Here is a 21,110-nt window from a genome sequence, read left to right as displayed (position 1 = left end):
TAATTCCATGTAACCTTAATGGAAGACCTCACATAATAAATAAATAATTAAATCTGTTACATGACTTAAAGGGGTTCAAACACAAATCCTGTTCCTCCAGCGACCCCACAGACAGGGTCCATGAGTACCCGATGTAGGTGGTGCTTATACTTGGCCACTGCTCCATTCACCTCTATGGGATTTTCAAGATGGCTCCCTCTAATTCCGCCTCAGACCTGGTGATTTCTGACGACCCCCAGTGATTATACCCTTTTACTGTATATCCAATGTAGTTAGGTGTACAGCTTAGGTAAACTAAATGCAAGCGCCTGGTGTGATCCCACCCTAAGTAAATTTTTTACAAGTTTTCATAAATTAATTATGCATAAAACAAACTTTCTTTAAAAAAAAAATCTCTTCCCATGTCTTTCTTTCTCCTCTCACTGCCCTTCCCTATAAATCAGTTTGTATAAACCATCTTTCTGTCCTGTATCCACTGACAGCTGAGAGATAAAGGCGCCTGATAGTGTCTAAAGACTTATCTCCTTACAGACAGTCCCTGGGTTGTCTAATCTCATGGAGCTGAATCATCAAGGGAAATGCTCTCTAGGTGTGGAAAGAGTTAATCATTAGCCACCTTATCTGTTTTAGTGGACAGCGCTCAGAAGGCTTTCAGATACACTGCTCACTACAGGAGAAAGAAGCAGATAGAAAAGTCACAGAGAAGCTGCTTTACTGAATGAAGTACTTTACAAAGTTTACTATTCTCTGCTGCTCCTTTCAATTGAGAAATAACAATAACGTTTTGTGACTCTTTAAATTTGCACTTTTTGATCATATTATTGGTGAAGAGCCAAGTCCTCTACATGCATATGACCGTTTTATTATTGTGTTCTTGCTGTAATAGGATAATCCTCACGTAATGTCTTTAACAATGAGTCCCGATGAGAAGTATTATGAGAAGAAAGCTGAACAGGAGAACGAAAAACTGAAAGAGAAGGTCAAAGCCCTGACTGAAGAACAGAAGAAGGAAGTGTATGAGAAAGGTAACATCTTGCTGGTGAATTATACACATGAAACAAGCTGCTCGTATTCACATGGATTGTTTTTGACCACAACTGCATAGAAGTTGATCATTTAGGCTCTGCCCCCGAGGTGGGCAAAGTTTGGGTTTTGCAGAGTTCATACATGACACTGTGGGGCAGGACATGAAAACTAAAGAGACTCAAAATCTCTAATAATCCAGATGCTGGTAAAGACAAGCCCCAGGAAATCCGATTGAGGAGAATTTAGCAGTGGCTTCATTTATATTGGGGATATGAAGACCTGTGGTTATCCCAAATTTTGGAATTCCAAATTACTTAGAACGCAAGAGATAATTGCAGTATATAGGTAGCAGCAGAATTGGGGAAAATGCATTTATATTCCAGGATTGTAGCTGGACTTTGAGCACAGGTGTGCACTGGTATGTGAGATCTTACAGCAAAGCCCCTATTACAGCAATGGGGTGAGCAGTTTGACACAGCAGTGTGATGAGTTCCTCAGTGCAACAAGTCCAGCCACAATCCTGCACTATAAATGCATTTAAGTTTTCATAGTCCTTTGTTATCATACCTTTTTGTAAGTTGTTTGTAGCAGTAGATCTCTAGGGCCAATATCCAACACTGTAGCTTTTTATAATCAGAACTACCCTTTAATACCCCCTATATCAGCGATGGCGAACCTTTTAGAGGCCGAGTGCCAAAACTGCAACGCAAAACCTTGCTCATTTATTGCGAGGTGCCAACCAAAAATTAAAGCAGTAACTTCTTGCTCCCTGTTCAACAACTTTCAATCATATTGGCCTCCTATGGACAGCAACACAGTAGAAAGATGGAAAATTTTCATCATTTTAGCTTCTTTCCAGTTACCCTCTGTATACAGAGAATCGTGGGGCCAGCAGGAGGTCCTCCAAAAATAATTCGACCCTGTCCAATTCTCCCTCTTCCTACAGTACCAAGTAGCGAAGTCAGTATCAAAATATCACTGAAAGCAGCATCTTTTAAGTTGCTTGGAACTGCAGGAAGATTCTTTGAGTCCTGTCTGGTGTGCTGGGGCGATGGCCCGGGTGCCCACAGAAAGGGCTCTGAGTGCCGCCTCTGGCACCCGTGCCATAGGTTCGCCACCACTGCCCTATATGGTAAGGTGATATAACAAGTTTATCAACTTTCATTTGCACAATAAGTTGTCATTGTGGCTGTGTGAGAAGCAATAGTTGTGTGCACAATGATCATCTACAGTTTTGTTATTGTTGGCAGGACATTGCCTGTTTACGTAAGATAATGTGCCTCCATCAGAAGACAATGGCGCAATTATCATCCAAAACGCAGACCGTAAGACTAGACGGTCATAAACTGAGCCAAATATCATGTGTCTGGTGCTGGATGATCAATCTCATTGCCTCTCCTATTAGTAGGCTTACCTTCTTTCTATTTATTGGCATGAGTTTGTCATCTGATGTTGTGACTTAGACCGCATCCACTTTTACAGGCAAAAAAAATTTTTGCCTGTAAAAATTTATATTCCAGGATTGTATCTGGACTTGAAGCACTCTGATGCACTGGTGTGTGAGATCTCTTCACTGTTCTGCTGCATAACCCCCCCCCCCAGGCTCTAGTAGGTTTCTCTGTTTTAATACTGCAGCAGGTTCTCAAAGGTGAGGTGAAGAGATCTCGTACACCAGTGCACCACCGGAGTCCAGACACAATCCTGGAATACCAGCCTATTTTTCTCAGTCCTACCCAAAAGTATGGATACTCTTATCTCAAAGGGTAATTCCTAATACTGTCTGCAGCTTTTTTTTGTTCAAAATTTACGCCATTTTTTAATTTAAATAAAAAATTAGGGAAGACCTGAGGGTAAGGAGGTCAAGTCAGTGTTTTGTGTGACTAAGTGTTATTCTCTTTGACTTAAATACTGTATGTTTATTTCTCTTCAGGTTTAGAACTTCTCGATTTGCAGAGTAAACCCCAGGACGCCTCCTGCCTCCCGGCACTTAAAGTGTCCGACATTGAACGAACGATCCAACGCACGGAACTGGAAATCGCTTATGCAGGTGACGTGTAGGGTCTGTATGACCCCAGAGTATTGAGAGCTCAAGTGAGCATGCACCGTGTGACTGTATACAGGCGGTCCCCTACTTAAGGACACCTGACTTAAAGATGACCCCTAGATGGACCTCTGTGCCCACTTTGACCTCTGGTGAAGCTCTCTGGATGTTACCATAGCCCCAGGCTGCAATGATCAGCTGTAATGAAGCTTTATTGATAATCCTTGGTCCCATTACAGTAAATAATTTATAAAATCCAATTGTCACTGGGACAAATAAAAAATTGCCTGGGGTTACAATTATAATATACATCTCCAACTTGCATACAAATTCAACTTAAGAACAAATCTAAAGAACCTATCTTGTATATAACCCAGGGACTGCCTGTATAAGCCTTTTGGAGTTGATGGGAGCTGCTCCATGCACTACTGAATGGGGCCAAAAAAATACAAGGTGCACCCGTACTGACCTGCTCCATTTTCTGGTTCCCACACTGCGCCCAGTCTAAAGTGGTGCTGCGTCCAATCGGTGGCTTCCTCACACCATGGGGTGTCACTTCCTCTGACATCACAGGTGACATCCAATGATCCTGAGAGACCACGGAGAGGCTGAGGCCGGACCCGTGATCTCTACCCCCAGCCCCTTCCCCACTCCTAGCGGAGCCTGAAGTGTCAGTGTGAACAGGGTTTCGGGTACGTAAAGTTAGTTTTTTGTTTCTTATAATGATTGTGGAGCGGTTGCACCTCTTCTCGTGTATAGTTGTGTATATGTTGTACGTCTTGTGGTTGTACTGATGACCGTGTCTTGCACTTCAGGTGATGTTCCTGTCCAGTACTGCCCCCAGCCCACTAATGGGGTGGTGTATTTCCGAGCGGTCTCCAGCCTCAATACCCTTCCCGAAGAGCTCAAGCCCTATGTGCCCCTCTTCTGCAATGTTCTCACTGAGTGAGTGCCCTGGTGTATACCTTATTCCTGTCTAGTGTATATTTGTCTCTCAGAGCATGTACATGTAGTTGCATCCAGACAGCTCAGTGATGTTCGCTTGGACTTCGGCTTTGGAGAGCACTTTGGACCTCCAAAACTATGTGAATGGAGTGAGGAAACTAACCTAACAGCCTGCTCAGGCAGGGTATAAAATGTCCTTTCTACAGTTCCCTCTTTTGTATAAAATCTCACCCTTTACCTGTAAAAATCTTCCCAGTGACCAGAGAAGAGTCACTTTTAGAGGTTGCAGATGGACTGTCGCTTCAGGTCCCATAGTCTGGTCCCTATAGCGGCTAGAAGTATGCTTGTAGTATCGTATTACAGATGAATATCTTATCTTTCTATTTGGCTCTTGGTTCTATGATCTACAGAACAGGAGAAAACAGACAGTTGTATACATAGTTTTAGATGCTTTTTTCCCCCCTTTTCTTTTATACAACGCCCTCTTTCCTGGTACTATAAAATCAAAGATCAGGGCATCTGAAGTAATATTCCACCTACAACCTCTGAACTTGACTCATTTCAGGTAAAATATGACTCTTCTCTGCTCATTTTCACATGACTTTGGGTGATGGCACATGTGCCGTTTTGAACCCGTTTTTGCAGGTTTTTAAGCAGTCAGTTAAAAAACCTCGGTTTTTGAAAACTCATCCTTTTTATGACAGGTTTGACCAACTATCTTAATTAAAACTGGTCAAAAATGCATGCGTTTTTTAACGGACTGCTAAAAACGGGTTCAAAACGTTTTTTATTGGTAAATGAGTAAGAGGGAATTCTAAAAAGGGCATTTCTTGCCCTACCTGGTTTGTTGTGGTAAAATCTGGTGACAGATTCTTTTTAAAGACGAGCTGTCACCAGATTTTACCCCACTAAACTACTAACCCCCTCGGGTAGGGTATGAAATGTCCTTTCTAGAATTCCCTATTTTGTTTGAAATCTTGCCAGTTTACCTATAAATATCTCTCCCAAATTTTAGGCAAATATGACTCTTCTCACCTCATTATCACGTGAGATGAGTCAATTTTAGTGGTTTCAGGTGTAGTGCTATTTTAGAAGCCCCGATCTTTGGTTGTGTAGTATATTGAAACAAGATTTTTGTGTCGTATTAGAGCTCTTGGAAGATGCAGACCACATCGGGGTTATGGTTCTGTGAGCTACAGAACCAGAGATACAAACCGCTTAAAACATATCTAAAGTTTGTATTTCCAACTAAAGATCCAAGTTCCTGACAATATTTTAACCGCCTAATTTGTCAATTTGTGTAGCCCACATAACCATGAGCCTGATGGTATCTAAAAGACGAGATTCTTATCTTTAAAATGACACAAAAAGCATATTTCTGAAGTGACACAGCCCCTGCAACCAATAAACTTATTTCAGGTGAAAATAAAGTGAGAAGAGTCATATTTGTATGACTTTGGGGGAGATTTTTATTTTTTATGATGGGTGAGATTTCACATAAAAGATGGAATTCTAAAAGGGACATTTAATACCCAATCTGAGGGGAATGATAGTGGGGTAAACGCTCTTTTTGTGGTGTATATACGTGAAACTCTTTACTTTTAGTACAATTCATTCCTGCGTCTCTTCTGGCATGTGATGACGGATGCAGTTGTTCCCTGCAGGATGGGATCCGGAGTGTACGACTACCGAGAACTAGCCCAGCAGATCGAGCTGACCACAGGAGGGCTGACGGTCAGGCCACACGTTGTCACAGATGACACCGACATGGACACTTATGAGCAGGTGACAGGACGGCACAGGGAAGCCCTATCTATACTATCTATCATCTATGTATCTATCTATCGCCTATCTATCTATCATCTACACTCACCGGCCACTTTATTAGGTACACCATGCTAGTAACGGGTTGGACCCCCTTTTGCCTTCAGATTCAACAACGTGGCATAGATTCAACAAGGTGCTGGAAGCATTCCTCAGAGATTTTGGTCCATATTGACATAATGGCATCACACAGTTGCCGCAGATTTGTCGGCTGCACATCCATGATGCGAATCTCCCGTTCCACCACATCCCAAAGATGCTCTATTGGATTGAGATCTGGTGAATGTGGAAGCCATTTGAGTACAGTGACCTCATTGTCATGTTCAAGAAACCAGTCTGAGATGATTCCAGCTTTATGACATGGCGCATTATCCTGCTGAAAGTAGCCATCAGATGTTGGGTACATTGTGGTCATAAAGGGATGGACATGGTCAGCAACAATACTCAGGTAGGCTGTGGCGTTGCAACGATGCTCAATTGGTACCAAGGGGCCCAAAGAGTGCCAAGAAAATATTCCCCACACCATGACACCACCACCACCAGCCTGAACCGTTGATACAAGGCAGGATGGATCCATGCTTTCATGTTGTTGACGCCAAATTCTGACCCTACCATCCGAATGTCGCAGCAGAAATCGAGACTCATGAGACCAGGCAACGTTTTTCCAATCTTCTACTGTCCAATTTCGATGAGCTTGTGCAAATTGTAGCCTCAGTTTCCTGTTCTTAGCTGAAAGGAGTGGCACCCGGTGTGGTCTTATGCTGCTGTAGCCCATCTGCCTCAAAGTTCGATGTACTGTGCGTTCAGAGATGCTCTTCTGCCTACCTTGGTTGTAACGGGTGGTGATTTGAGTCACTGTTGCCTTTCTATCAGCTCGAACCAGTCTGCCCATTCTCCTCTGACCTCTGGCATCAACAAGGCATTTCCACCCACAGAACTGGCGCTCACTGGATGTTTTTTCTTTTTCGGACCATTCTTTGTAAACCCTAGAGATGGTTGTGCGTGAAAATCCCAGTAGATCAGCAGTTTCTGAAATACTCAGACCAGCCCTTCTGGCACCAACAACCATGCCACGTTCAAAGGCCACAAATCACCTTTCTTCCCCATACTGATGCTCGGGAGAACTGCAGGAGATTGTCTTGACCATGTCTACATGCCTAAATGCACTGAGTTGCCGCCATGTGATTGGCTGATTAGAAATTAAGTGTTAACGAGCAGTTGGACAGGTGTACCTAATAAAGTGGCCGGTGAGTGTATGTATGTATGTATGTATCTATCTATCTATCTATCTATCTATCTATCTATCTATCTATCTATCTATCTATCTATCTATCTATCTATCTATCTATCTATCTATCTATCTATCTATCTATCTATCTATCTATCTATCTATCTATCTATCTATCATCTGCTGTCCTCTGACCCTGGCAAAACAAAGCTCAAAACTGTACTGTCTCTTATTTCCCACCAGGGGGTGCTATTTTCATCATTTTGCTTGGATAGGAATTTGCCTGACATGATGCACCTATGGAGCGAAATATTCAACAGGTATTTTACATTATTTCTTTTACTTCACAAGAATTTTATCTGCAATATTGTAACCTAAAATTATTTTTATTATTGAAAATTATTTGCTGAGCCTTGTTTTACAGAAAATGAGTCCTGTCCTCCATCCACATCTGATGAGTGGGGATGTGATCATTGGGCCCTGATCACCAGACTTGTATTCTCACATTTTAATGCAGCGTCTGTCTTTATCTCTTTCTTTTTTCTCTTCTCTTCTCTTTGTTTCTTTCTTTCTCTCTTTTTTTTTTCTTTTTTTCTCTTTTTTTGTTCTTTCTCTTTTATTTTTTTTTTTTTCTCCTTTTTTTGCTCTTTCTCTTTCTTTTTACTCTTTCTCGGATGTGGCCGCTACATGGATAGTGGTTTTTCTAAATAATGTGTCCACAGATTAAATGGGTATAAATAGTGGACTCCTAATTATCATGAGAGTTGTATTTGTTACACCACAAAATAATTGAAGGTGCAGGTCAAGCATACACACTGCCTCTCTATTTTCTGTCTATGGCACGAGCACTGCACTTGGCTATCTCCCTCAGTGCCACAGGGCAGCAGGGCGCATTCACAACCAGTTGTGGTACAACTGGTCTTTGTTGTCACTTTGTACTCCTTTAAAGGAAATCTGCCATCAAAATCCATCATCATAAACCAGGGACACTTACTCATAGATCCCGGCACCGTGACTGTGGTAACTGTGACTGTCCATGGCCTTCATTCCTTCTAAAATCAACTTTTAAAATTATGCAAATGAGCCTGAAGTTACCAGAGCCCCTTTGCGCTGTTACAATGAGCAGAACATGTCTCGCCCCATCCTTGCTCTCTCCCTCTGTCTGTGTAATCTATCAGCAGCAGGAAGTGCAGGGGAAGAGGAGACCTGCTCTGCTATTGTAACAAACCATGATGTAAGAGTATGGAGGGGCTCTGCTAACCCATCTCCCCCTGGGGCCTTCTGGCTCAATAGCATATTTATGAAAGTTTATTTTAATAGGAATGAGGCCATGGTAAGAAGATTACCACAGTCACTGTGCCTGGATCGTCCCCCTGGTTTATCAGGATTGATTTTGTTAGTAGATATCGTTTAACGTGATTTTTAGTGGGTGACAGGTTACAATAGCTTATGCAATGCCGATTTAAAAAATGCCAACATCCGGAATCATTTCAGTTGTTTATACAAGGTAAATTCGCATTGCCTGGGTCCCTGCCAACAGCCTGTGGTCAGTCCCGGGGAGTGGGAGCTGCAGTCTCCATGCTCATCCACAGGGCCGCATCTGCCATGAGGCAAGTTGAAAATCTTGCGTCAGGCGGCAGATGGCAGCTTCCTGTAGGGGGCGGCATTGCAGAGCACAGTAACCTCAGGGACCCACAGCCTGCACTTCTGGAGCCAGTGCTGCCGCCTCACAAGAAGAAGTCCTTGCTGGAGAGTAGGGGAGCGTCACCACAGAGGTGACAATGCTAAGAAGATCAATCTGTTCCCTGCCAAATCCAGAGCAGGAGAAGCTGATAAAGTATGTGGGAGTTCCGTACAGGACAGTGAGAGATCATCCGTTCCTGCCTCACTACATTGTTTGCCTCTCCCCCGAAGTCCTTACCCTCTTGCTGAACAAGCAGATGACTGGCCCTGGAGACAGCAAACTAGATACTGGAAGGTATGTGAGGACTAGAGGATTAAACTGTCCATAACATGCAGGTCCCCAGCATGCATATATATCTCCCCCTCCCTGGTGTACTGGCAGACATGTTTTTTCATGGTTTTAAACAGACTGTCTGCCCTAATTCCATATGCACTATACACATTCACATGCTGAGATGTAGCAGTGCTGAAAGTGTTGTGTAGCTGCATTAATTCCATATGCACTATACACATGCTGAGATGTAGCAGTGCTGAAAGTGTTGTGTAGCCGCATTAAAAGAAATAAATAAAACCCTGGGGCACATTTACTAAGGGCTTTGCGTCAGTTTCCTGTCGGACTTTGAGCTTTCTTTTAGGTGGAAACTGCTTGCAAAGGTGCATAAGAAGTGTCTGCGCCACATTTCTGTTGCACGCAACTCTTTTGTGTCGCGGCTGCACTCTTCTTCATGCAAAAAAACCCTGTGCCATTGAAAGGGGCGTTCCAGTGCTCATTCAGACCGTCACATTTATCATGCAAAGTCAGACAGAATTGTGTTGCATGCCTCATATTATAGGTGCACCAAAAAAAGTGGTGCACTCTGTCAGAGCTGTGCAGCGAGCACCAGATTCATGAAGAACCTGCACCAGAAATCCTGCACTATAGACAGGTAACTGCACATAGTACACCCTGCACTGCTCTTAGTAAATGTGCCAATATATCAGTGGTCAATATAAACTTCTACACTATGGGACATAAATTATTGACCGTTTATGTTCTTTTTATTTTTCTTGTATATACGGAGGAGCAGTGGTGTTTCTTTGCGGCAGAGATGCAGATATTCAGGGTTATAGTTATGGTTGGCATTGAGATCTTCATATGTAGCTCTCATTAACAACTGTCACTTAAACAGTTAAAAATGTTGCTTCTATAGCACACGTCTCCATAACTTTTTCATGGGCTCAATACAGCTATGGTTTTCATTGGCCAATTATGAGCAGACTGCCCGGGCCGTCTATTGTTTTGTCATCTGCACTCATCACTTTTATGTGTCCCAAGACCTGCGCACGTTCATGTGAAGTTCGCCGAAAGGTGTAAAAGGATGATCTTTGCCTGATTTTATCACATATTCACACCTGCCATCCAGAACTTGTCCAAACAGTTGCACAGAACATGTAACATTCATATTAATGAGTAATTTTTTTTATTTTACATTGTCCCTCCCCTATTTCTACCTATGTTATGGTGGTCTAACTCAAGTTCCTATGAACTATAGGAGGTTCAGTAATCATACTGCTAATATAAAGCACACATAATACACCCATCTAAAGGTTACATTAGTTGTCTCATTAGTTATTCTTAGGGATATATAGTTATTTATTTTGGTTAGGATTTCTTATGATTGGTGTAGGTGTTAGCGAGGGGGGGGCAGCATTTTAATTTTCGCCTCAGGCAGCACCATTGCTAGAATCGGCCCTGCTCATCCAGCTCCCTCCCCAATTCCTGCCATATGCATTGATCAGGCAGGGGAGGGAGGGGGATGGTGTGGAGGAGAGGAAGGATGCATTAGGAGACACAGGCACAGACAGGTTGTAGCTTCCCCTCCCTGGGGACTTGCCACACACTACTAGGAGGGAGCCAGGTAATGTGAAAAAAACTTGTATGAAGAACTGAAATGATTCAGAATGCTGACAAATGCATTCTTAAAATCAGCATGGCATAGGGTAAAAGTCGCCGTCTGACTTCTGGGATTCCCACAATTACCGGAATGGGACCCCCAGCGTTCCAGACAGCAGCGGTCTGGTTCTCAGTAACGTGCGGAGGTGCAGGTTGAGCATGTGTCCTGCAGCACCATCCAGTAATATGGGATTGTCGGAATTTTAACCTTATCCCCTTACACTGCATTATCCTTTTCAGTCCCCATTTTGAGGATGATGAACGTCTCCAAGTTTTGGTGAGGCAGAGAGCGCAGGAGTTGGCGAACGGCATTGCAACGTCCGGCCAAAGTTATGCCTCTACACGGGCAAGTCGTACATTGACAGCTGCCGGGGAACTTAAGGAACTCTTTGATGGGATGGAACAGGTAATAAAATCACCAGCAAAGGAACCGGATACCAAGTTCTTCCAGTCCAGGCTGGTGATGATGCAGGGTGGGGGTGTATATCAGTCCCATCATGCAGATGCCAACTTCTGTGATTTCCCTTTTTTCCATTGAATATCTACATAACAGGTTCAACTGATGAAAAGGATTGCCGAAATGACAAACTTGAGCCCGATATTACGGAAGATGTCACGTATTCGCAAATACTTACTGCTGAGTGACAGCATGAGGTAAAGCCCTAGTCTACAAATGCGGCCTCGTTGTAGGTTTAGTGTCCCCCCATGTCAAGTTATTCTGTTGTCGGGGCTAATTGATCACATGCTACTAAAAGTGACACCGCAGGGCATGGTCCGATGGGGCTTATTTTAGTATATCAAAGTTAGGTATGTTTGCATACATACATACATAGTAGAACGCTGCCGAAGCCTCTAGCCATTTCAATAGAAATCAGCAATTTTTAGAATAAACCTCTTGTTATCATGAAGGAGAGAGAAGACAAGTAAGGATTCATTCACATAGTGTTTGTCTTCCATTCAGCTTTCTCCTGCAGAACAAAGACCCTCGGGGGAGGCCATTGTAGTCAATGGGGGACGGATGCAACAGTACTGCGTCCATCCCCAGCCTCTGCTGAGCATACGCTATGGGAGGTCCCGAGTGATATAACTGCCCATATAAGGATAATTGTGCCACTAGAGAAACTCCCTAAACATCTGCAGCACCCAATCACTGCTGCTAAGGACGACGCATCTCACTGAATCCTTCTGATGTATCCCTACAACCGAGGAAAATAAATGCAGGGATACTGATTCTACCGATTTTTATGCAAAGTTTTTTCTTGGTTACTGATTACATAAACCTGTTTTTATAGATGCGCTGTGAACGCCACGCCGCAGGAGATGTCCAAAGCAGCAAAGGAAGTCGAACACTTTTTGTTGTCAATCCATCGAAATAAAAAAGAGCGCAAAGCAATTCGACCCCACATTGTAGAGGTAGGTGACCAAGTCCAATACTAAATGTTGGCTTTAGTTTTACTTACCATTTTACTTTACAGCTCACTGATGGGTCATGTACAGGTATAATGTGACCACTGCATCTGTGATCTGCGATGGTTTTCTAATTATGTATTATTTTTACACTGCACGGCTCCTCATTCTCAAGGTCTGGTACTTGTTATCTTTGTAAACTTCAAGCTGAGTTGTAAGTGGTGGGATCCTGTGACTGCTGCAGGTATTTTGTCACCTCATTAGGCACCGGACCTGGTGACATCTTTAAAGTTTCAATATGACCTTAGTGGCTATTCATCACATTCTCCAATGATATTTAGACTAGTGCAGAGTGACACAGCTCAGCTTCATCCTTTGTCCCTGTCTCGGGAATTTCTCTTCAGTGAGTCACACACAGCCAGCATCTCTCACTCCCCTCATTGCCCCCTCCCTCATCAATTCTCTTCAATGAGTCTCACACAGCCAGTGTCTCACTCAACTTCCCAAGCCTCCCCCTTTCCTTCAGACTTCTCTTCAAGGAGTCACACAAAGCCAACTTTTCTCTCCGCTCCCTCACGAATGCTCTTCAGTGAGTCACACTGTCCTTCTAAACTGCCTTATACAGGAATGAGGGAGCTGAGCTGATGTGTTAAAGAGAAAACGCACCCCTTGTTATGTGAGCTGTTTCGGAGCTATGGGGCACAGTATAAAGACTTCAGGGGGAACTTGTTGGTAGATTTCCTTTTAAACCTAATAACAAAATCAAGCATGGGAAAACGGGCATCGGGACTGTGGTAATCTTCTTATATTTGTTATCCATGGCCTCCCCCCTTCTAAAATCAACTTTTAAAATTATGAAACAGTGTAACGCAAGCCCCCCAATGCAAGTACAAATAGTATCATCCTAGGACACAACGACATGGGAAGTGTACATGTCACATTAGTAGTAGATACTCCCTGGAGTACCCCAATAAAGGACAGTCCATAGGTTTGTTCTTAAGTTGAATTTGTATGTAAGTCGAAACTGTATATTTTTATAATTGTAGATTCAGACAAAAAATGTTTTTGCCCCAGTGACAATTGGAGTTTAAAAGTTTTTTGCTGTAATGGGACCAAGGATTATCAATAAAGCTTCATTACAGACACCTTACAGCTTATTATTGCAGTCTGGGACTATAGTTACATCCAGAGAGCTTCACAGTGGGCAGAGGGGTCTGTCTTTAACAAGGGGTTGTCTAAGTAGGGTATTCTTAAGTAGAGGACCGCCTGTATATGTAAAGATACCAGCGCTAATTGTTGTTTTTATTCTTAGAAATCTATAAATCCTGCAAGAGAAGGAGTAAAAGGTTCACACAAAGTCGCCACCAGAAAACTTGTTCATGTAAGTTTTCAACATAACACGTCATTTACATACTGGACTTAAATGTTGGATTTTTTAATCTATCTTCCCTTTTAGCTTGGTGGTTTCCAGAGGGCCCAAGGTGACTGAAACACCGAAAATTGTTGAGGCGGAGGATGTACATGACTATGACAATAATTCAGTGAAGTCTCTTGTGTGGATCTTTAAAGGTGTTGTCCCAAGTTTAGAAGTTATAAGGAGCTGATATGTGCTGGTCTGACTGCTTGGACCTCCAGCGAAGTTGGGACCTTCAGGGAGGACTCTGCTCTATCAATTGAGTGGAGCTGCAGGTTGGGCTTGTGTCCTGCCTCTCCATTCACTGACTATGTGAGCCAAGCACAGCGATCGCCTATCTCAGGCACTACCATAGAGTAGAACAAAGTGGTAGGACATCTCCTCATCCTGGGCGAGAAATGGACCCTTGTGCTCCATATCATGGGGGTCCCGTGATCTATGTAGGTCCCAGTAAGTCTGACCCACACCTTTCAGTTTAGAAGTTATCCCATATCACAGGTGGAGACAACCCCTTTAAGGACCAGGAAGCGGAGACAGTGTCTGAGATGCATGAGAACTAGCATGGTGCAGATTGGGTCTACCACTTTTGTGATTTTGGACTTCTTTTAATGGGATAGATATACCCTATGCCGCCCCCTCCTCCGCCAGAAGGTCAATAGTTGCCCTCTGTAGCTGCTTAAATAATGAATTTCATCCATATATAGATGTTTATATTAACATAATGGTTTGTTTTTACCCTTAGGACCCCACTTTTAAGCCCTGTCAGATGAAGACGCACTTTTCCATGCCGTTCCAAGTAAATTACATTGGCGAATGTATCCGGACCGTCCCTTACATGCACGAAGACTTTGCCAGGTAAAGCTGTGACCAGGGTCTTGTGTAGTAGTAGCAGGAAAGTAGAAGAACAAAGTCCTACAATTTTGTCTTGTCTGTATTATCGTGTAACAAGAACTTGTTTTCTTTCAGCCTTCGATTACTTGCAAAAATAATGAGCACCAAATTCCTCCATTCAGAGATTCGAGAAAAGGGAGGAGCCTATGGGGGAGGGGCCAACATGGGCGTGGATGGAGTGTTCCTATTTTACTCTTATCGGTAAGAATACGAAGATGCACGGAGCAAGTGCGGATATAATGTATAACGTCAGAGAGTGTACATTTTCTAATATTCTACAGGGATCCCAATTCTTTATCGACGCTGAAGTCGTTTGAAAAGTCGGTAGACTGGGCCAAGTCTGGAAACTTCAATTTACAGGACCTGGAGGAAGGCAAATTGTCCATCTTTTCGACCGTGGATGCCCCCGTCGCTCCTGCTAATAAAGGTCGGTCTAGACTGAGTCTTGCCACAAATTCGCTTTAAACCTGCAACGGTTATTCTCCCCTGCAAGTATAATGTAGACACAACCTTATAGAGACCCATCATACATCTGAGGCAGACAAGACTGGAACTCAATGCAGTCCCTTAAAGGGGTTGTCTAGAGGTTGAAAAACACAGCTGCTTTCTTCCAAAAACAGGGCCACACCTGACCATGGTTTGTGCCGGTATTGCACTATTCATCTCTCTGCAGCTCATTTGCAATATCGGCACAATCCATGGCCAAGTGTGCTGCTGTTTTTGGAAGAAAGCAGCCATGTTTTTCAACCTACGAACACCCCCTTTAACCCTTTTTCTACGTCAGCACAGGATTGTCTTTTCTTATTTCACTGATGCTCTATTTTTGAGGATTACAAGAAACTGTAATATAGTCCCAACGTAGATGGTTTCCACATACTACCAGGATATACATCGGAGTTCTCAATCTGACGCACATTAGACCAGTGTAAAGTACAACTAGGAAGTGCCAGATTTATCGCTATGTCTAATACAGGATGATGAATCTGCATAGTTTAAGACTCTCTTAAAGGAAACCTACCATTTAGAATGGCAGGGGTAAGCTGTAAGTACCGAGCACCAGCTCAGGGTGAGCTGGTGCCGGTACTTACTTTTGTCAGTGTTATAAACCGCGGTATCGCGGTTTTAACACTTTTTAAACTTTAGCGCAGGAGAGGCTTCGGCGTGCGCACAATCGCCAAAGCCTGTTCTGCTCTAGAGTTTAAAAAGTGTTAAAACCGCGATACCGCGGTTTATAACACTAACGAAAGTAAGTACCGACACCAACTCGCCCTGAGCTGGTGCTCGGTACTTACTGCTTACCCCTGCCATTCTTACTGGTAGGTTTCCTTTAAACTCTCGTACTTTGCACCATCTAGTAGTTGGTCTAGTTCACTGCTTAATTTTTTGGTGCAGATTCTCACTGAGTGGCCTCCTTTTCCAAGGCAACGTCCCTTTTTGCATACAGAGAAGTGCCTAAAAATGGTCTAAAACCCTTTTAAAGCAAACTTGGCTGCTGACAGGTTCCAATAGCCTATGCTGTGCTGAATTTAAAAATGCCTTTATTAGCATTCTGTATCATTTCAATATTTTATATAAGTTTAATTCACATTACATGAGTTCCTGCCAGCATAGTGTGGTAAGTCCTGAGGAGGGTACAGCTACAGCAACCAGCTCCTTCCCCACTTCCTGTCATGTGCATTGAGCAGGGGAGGGAGGGGGTGGTGTGGAGGAGAGGAAGAATACACAAGGATACACAGGCTGCAGCTGCCCCCTCTCCCGGGACTCGCCACACGCTGCTGGCAGGGAGCCAGGTAATGTGAATCAAACTTATATAAAGTACTAAAATGCTTCAGAACACTGACAAGATCATCCCCATGTCAATATGGCATTCCTGGTGACAGGTTCGCTTTAATAAACAAGGTGCAAGTCATTTCAGATATTTTATTGGCGCAAATTACTAAAGAATTCTGGCACGAAAACCTTGATAAACCTCCCCCACTGTAAGGAGGTATTTACCCCATACACGAGCACCGACCCTTCCACCACATTAGTGCTTCTATATTGCCAGCAAGTCTTCTCCAGCCACTCGAGTGGTTAGAAAACCCCTTTAAGTTAAGCTTCTTCTAAGTCCTAGTTGTGAGACATTGCACAAAAGGAAGAAAACCGAGGGGCACAGCGCTAACATGGGGGGGCGCAGCATCCCACAGATTTTTTTTGAGCATTAACTTGGAACCAATCAGTCCGGGCAATGAGGATCTGGAAACAAACTTTGTGCGGGGGTGCTCTAGCTCACATAGTTCACGATGCTTAGAAAACCATGCATTCAAGAGGAAAGAAAGAGCTGGCACTCACCGATGTTGAAGTAAAATCGGTCTTTTATTCCATATTGCTTTAAAAACTTTTAAAAAGGCAGGATTATGCGCTTGCAGTGCGAAACAGGCCGTCGCCTCTTGTGGGCTCCTGCTTTATTCCTCTCTCTTGTAAGTTTTTAAAGCGATATGGAATAAAAGACTAATTTTACTTCAACATCGGCGAGTGCCAGCACTTTCTTTCTAGTTGTGAGACCTGCCTCTTGAGGTTTTCTTGCTTTGAGATGATCAGATTAGCCTGCAAAACCTAGGTGATGCTTATGCGGTGTAACCTCCTTGTATTTTAGGGACGGCTCAGTTCCTGAATGGTGTAACTGATGACATTCGGCAGAAGCACAGAGAGCAGCTGTTTGCCGCCACTCATTGCGATTTGGTTAACGTTGCCAACAAGTACGTAGACTGCTACTCACAGTTGTCTCCATACCAGAATTTGGTGTACAGTACTGATACTTATAGTATTATAATTCTTGTCCCTAACCCTCCCCCCCCCCCCCCCTGCCAAAAAAAAAAAAATGTTCAAAGGCTGGAGGTCCCAGAAGTCCATCCCCCAGCAACCGGACCCTCTTCCCCTCCACTGTGTACATTCCCAGTCACACACAGGAGGTAGTGTAAGGTATTGGCACAAGTTGCATAATGTGTGTGAATTTCCTGACCGGGATCGCTGAGGTTGAGCTCCGCCCCCTGCCGTGTAATAATCGGGGCTTTAAACCAGAAACCAGACAATTACAGCTGTTTTCGATACCTGCATAATGGCTTGTGGATTACACTGCATGTAACGTACCCTAAGGGTTCCACTATGTCTAGGCTTGTATCATGGCACAATATAAAGATATTGGTATAACAGACGTGTACTACAAATCCCAGCATCCCCAGGTAGGTATTATGGGATATCAGAAGACAATATGAAGGAGGTGGGTAGAATGGGTCGACTGTAACGGCATATTCAGGTAATTACAATGGGTTGTTACTGTATATTACACATAATAGGTATAAAGGAAGAGAACTGTAACTGCCATATAATCCAGCTGGTTATTTACATATATGCTGGAGCAGAGTACATGGCATCCTTTCTGCAGGCAGCATGTTATAGAGCAAGAGGAGCTGAGCAAATTGTACATAATGTTCTATGTACAGGCAGCATGTTATAGAGCAGGAGGAGCTGAGTAGATAGGACACTGTACAAGATGCATGTTATAGAGCAGGAGGAGCCGAGTACATTGTACATAGTGTCCTCTCTGCAGACAGCATGTTATAGAGCAGGAGGAGCCGAGTAGGTGGGACACTATGTACAATCTGCATGTTATAGAGCAGGAGGAGTTCGGTAGATTGTACTAAATGTCCTATCTAACGGCATCAGATGTTATGTACAATCCCCTCAGCTCTTCTTGCTCTATAACAGATGTCACAGTAGGTTGGAGCTAGGAATATTCTAAGTTGGATATTTTATATCTGGGAATTCCTTTTAGTAACCAACATCGTATTTCTGCCTTTCCTCCCCTCACAGATATCTAACTCTTGGTAAACGCACACATGGAACTGCAATTCTCGGCCCTGAAAACGCAAACATTGCTAAAGATCCATCCTGGATAATGCGATAAGGTCCTTCTTCGTACAGCACAGTTCCTATGACACTTCCTCTATAGGATTTGTATTTATTAATGCTTCAGGTCACTTTACATAGATTTTATTAACTCCCATCCCATCTTGTAATGCAAATTTATATTATTCATTAAAATCTCCCCAAAATTTGCATCTTTTTATCTTTTATGTTGATCCAATCTGATGGAACACCGTGGAGAGGGCCTAACTTTTCTTCATGGGAAAACTCCTTTAACATTACACACAATTCTTGCCAGTAAAATATATGGAAATATACGATTTGCCTCCATCCGTACACCTCCCGCGTTTGCTTTATATTTACGGACAAGTGACCATTCCCTTACACTGCCGTTCTTGATGTAACAGGACTGGACCTAACAGAGCCAGAACTTTTTACCTACAAAATCCTCAACACCGTTGAGTTTTGCAAACTTACTTTATTACATCACATCAATGTATCCTGCAACATGTCAATGGGGGGGTAAAGTACAGACAACGCACATAAAATGTGAATCCATGACATCTCCGATACAAAGTGTAATAAACATAGAACGGAATTACACACGACACACGGGGAACATTGCAGCCCATTCACATCATGGCAATGTATATGGAAGGAGAGTGAGCGCTGTGATGTAGACAGATTCTTCATACGATTTCCCTAGTAATATTCCTATTACTACGTATAGTATTCAGACGTAACCTGGAAATCGTGCGGACGTAAAGTGCTGGAACGATATAACTTAAATTATAAAAGATAAAATAGATAACCATCCTATAATGGGGCGGTAAAGCACACAATGGAGATGGCGACAGGGTATGATACGTGGCATGATGACGCCGTCTGTAGCTTTATATGGCTTCCGATTCTTTTGGCCTGGGCACGCGGACATGTTCCAGCTGGCCAGCGTCCGATATGTCGTAGCTGGTCTTGTACTTGGCCAGGATTTTCATCAGAGGTCTCAGTTTCAGCCACCACTGCTCCTTAGGAATTCTGTGTCTAGATATGGAAGGGAAGAACGAAACATTATGGTTCCACCATACGATAACTGCATCCAATGGGTGTCACCAAAGTTATACATTTCTGACCACTGTGGGAGTCACTGGTCATGGGAATGGAGTCCTGCAACCTCCAATTGCATACAGTGATGTCTGTGTATATACAATTACTACTGGAATGATGGAACTCCTCTTCCTTCATCTGTCAACTAGGATTTGATTGGAGCAAAAGAAAAATCTGTGCAACTGCTGCTCCATTCAACAGGAGACCCGCTTGTGTGATCAATGGGTTTCTCACTGCTTGGGCCAATGATCAGACAATCCTGGTACCTTCTTCTCAACTGTCACCTATCCTGGGACAATCTTCTCAACTGTCACCTATCCTGGGACAATCTTCTCAACTGTCACCTATCCTGGGACAATCTTCTCAACTGTCACCTATCCTGGGACAATCTTCTCAACTGTCACCTATCCTGGGACAATCTTCTCAACTGTCACCTATCCTGGGACAATCTTCTCAACTGTCACCTATCCTGGGACAATCTTCTCAACTGTCACCTATCCTGGGACAATCTTCGCAACTGTCACCTATCCTGGGACAATCTTCTCAACTGTCACCTATCCTGGGACAAACCTTCTTTTCTACAGATATCAAGCGCTACAGAATTTGATGGCGCTATATAAATAAAGATTATTATTATTATTAGATGAAGTAGCAGTATGTGCGCTCAACCTGCCCCTCCATTCACATTACAACTCACATCAACTCAAAGTATAGCAAGATCATCCGGGCACTCATTTCTGAGTATTTGGAGGAGGTAAAAGGAAGGACACATCTGTATCTTACAACCTGTGGTTTCTGATTTGCTTTTTACACTTACTTGAAGTCAGTTTCGTCTCGGAGTTGCATGACAGGCTGGAAGACCAGAGCTCGCCTGCGCATACCTAATAGACACACACTGTCATCTGTGTTGGCAAATATCCTGCCTGCAATTACAGAATAACATTGGTTAGCAGGCCAGGGCCCTAGACTGAGCCATTATCATGTAAGGCGATCACAGTCATTAACTCAAGGTTTTAGACAATGTTGATTAGTGAAACATCAAGAAAAATACTACAGATCCAACAAGATAGGGACATAGAAATAATCAGTGGGATAACATCATACTTATACATACTCTATAGTGTCCCCTCGATACTGCTGACTGACATGGTAATATCATGTATAATGTATTAATGTGACACGGATCGGGTGCAGTACCCCTTACCACCTGCAGAGTTGCTGTTACTTCCTATGAAAATCATAATATACCAGTGTAGGCTGTGGAAAGCTGAGTGTTTCTAATTTACTAAACAAGAAGAAAAAATTCTCCCTCCCTTATTTCTGAAGAGTAGGAAACTGTCACAAGGCTCAGAAGCTTAAATAGTAACTAAATCTCTGAAGCAATTTTTTTTATTTCAGAAATTAAAGTGATAATGGTAAACTTTATAATATACTTCATTAAGTAAAGCAGCTTCTTTTCTCCTTCTATCTCCTCTAGTGAGCAGTGTATCTGAAAGCCTTCCGGTCTGTCCACTTCGAACAGATAAGGAGGGTAATGATTAACTCTTTCCGTACCTAGAGAATATTTCCCTTGATGATTAAGCTCTCTGAGGAGGAACATATTTCTATAATAAAGTATATTACAAAGTTTACTATTATCATCTCTGATATTCATTTATGCAATTTTTAGTTACATTTTAAGGGAGAAAAGAGGCTTGGATTCTACTCC

At 43.0% G+C, this 21,110-nt stretch overlaps 2 protein-coding genes across 7 annotated transcripts in view; one reads left to right on the top strand and one right to left on the bottom strand.

The window, feature by feature from the left end:
- PITRM1 (pitrilysin metallopeptidase 1) overlaps positions 1–18,490 on the top strand; it is a 54,977-nt gene extending 36,487 nt beyond the window's left edge. For both annotated transcript variants that reach the window (XM_072154001.1, XM_072154000.1), the window contains exons 14-27: positions 887–1,025; positions 2,957–3,073; positions 3,883–4,012; positions 5,677–5,797; positions 7,308–7,384; positions 10,921–11,086; positions 11,234–11,334; positions 11,973–12,093; positions 13,400–13,468; positions 14,244–14,356; positions 14,468–14,593; positions 14,674–14,819; positions 17,028–17,130; positions 18,245–18,490. In XM_072154001.1, the coding sequence (XP_072010102.1) occupies positions 887–1,025; positions 2,957–3,073; positions 3,883–4,012; positions 5,677–5,797; positions 7,308–7,384; positions 10,921–11,086; positions 11,234–11,334; positions 11,973–12,093; positions 13,400–13,468; positions 14,244–14,356; positions 14,468–14,593; positions 14,674–14,819; positions 17,028–17,130; positions 18,245–18,338 (1,623 nt within the window). In that variant the 3' untranslated portion in view covers positions 18,339–18,490. The remainder of the gene's footprint in view (positions 1–886; positions 1,026–2,956; positions 3,074–3,882; positions 4,013–5,676; positions 5,798–7,307; positions 7,385–10,920; positions 11,087–11,233; positions 11,335–11,972; positions 12,094–13,399; positions 13,469–14,243; positions 14,357–14,467; positions 14,594–14,673; positions 14,820–17,027; positions 17,131–18,244) is intronic.
- A 266-nt stretch (positions 18,491–18,756) lies between these two features.
- The window catches only part of PFKP (phosphofructokinase, platelet), a 76,710-nt gene continuing 74,356 nt past the window's right edge, over positions 18,757–21,110 (bottom strand). For all 5 annotated transcript variants that reach the window (XM_072154007.1, XM_072154003.1, XM_072154005.1 and 2 more), the window contains 2 exons: positions 20,220–20,325; positions 18,757–19,339 (listed from right to left, as the gene is read on the bottom strand). In XM_072154007.1, the coding sequence (XP_072010108.1) occupies positions 19,192–19,339; positions 20,220–20,325 (254 nt within the window). In that variant the 3' untranslated portion in view covers positions 18,757–19,191. The remainder of the gene's footprint in view (positions 19,340–20,219; positions 20,326–21,110) is intronic.

This window comes from Engystomops pustulosus, chromosome 5 (assembly GCF_040894005.1).
Source record: "Engystomops pustulosus chromosome 5, aEngPut4.maternal, whole genome shotgun sequence".
NCBI classification, from domain to species: domain Eukaryota; kingdom Metazoa; phylum Chordata; class Amphibia; order Anura; family Leptodactylidae; genus Engystomops; species Engystomops pustulosus.
Note: the sequence above shows the minus strand (reverse complement) of the source record. Positions and strands in the feature narration are given on the sequence as shown.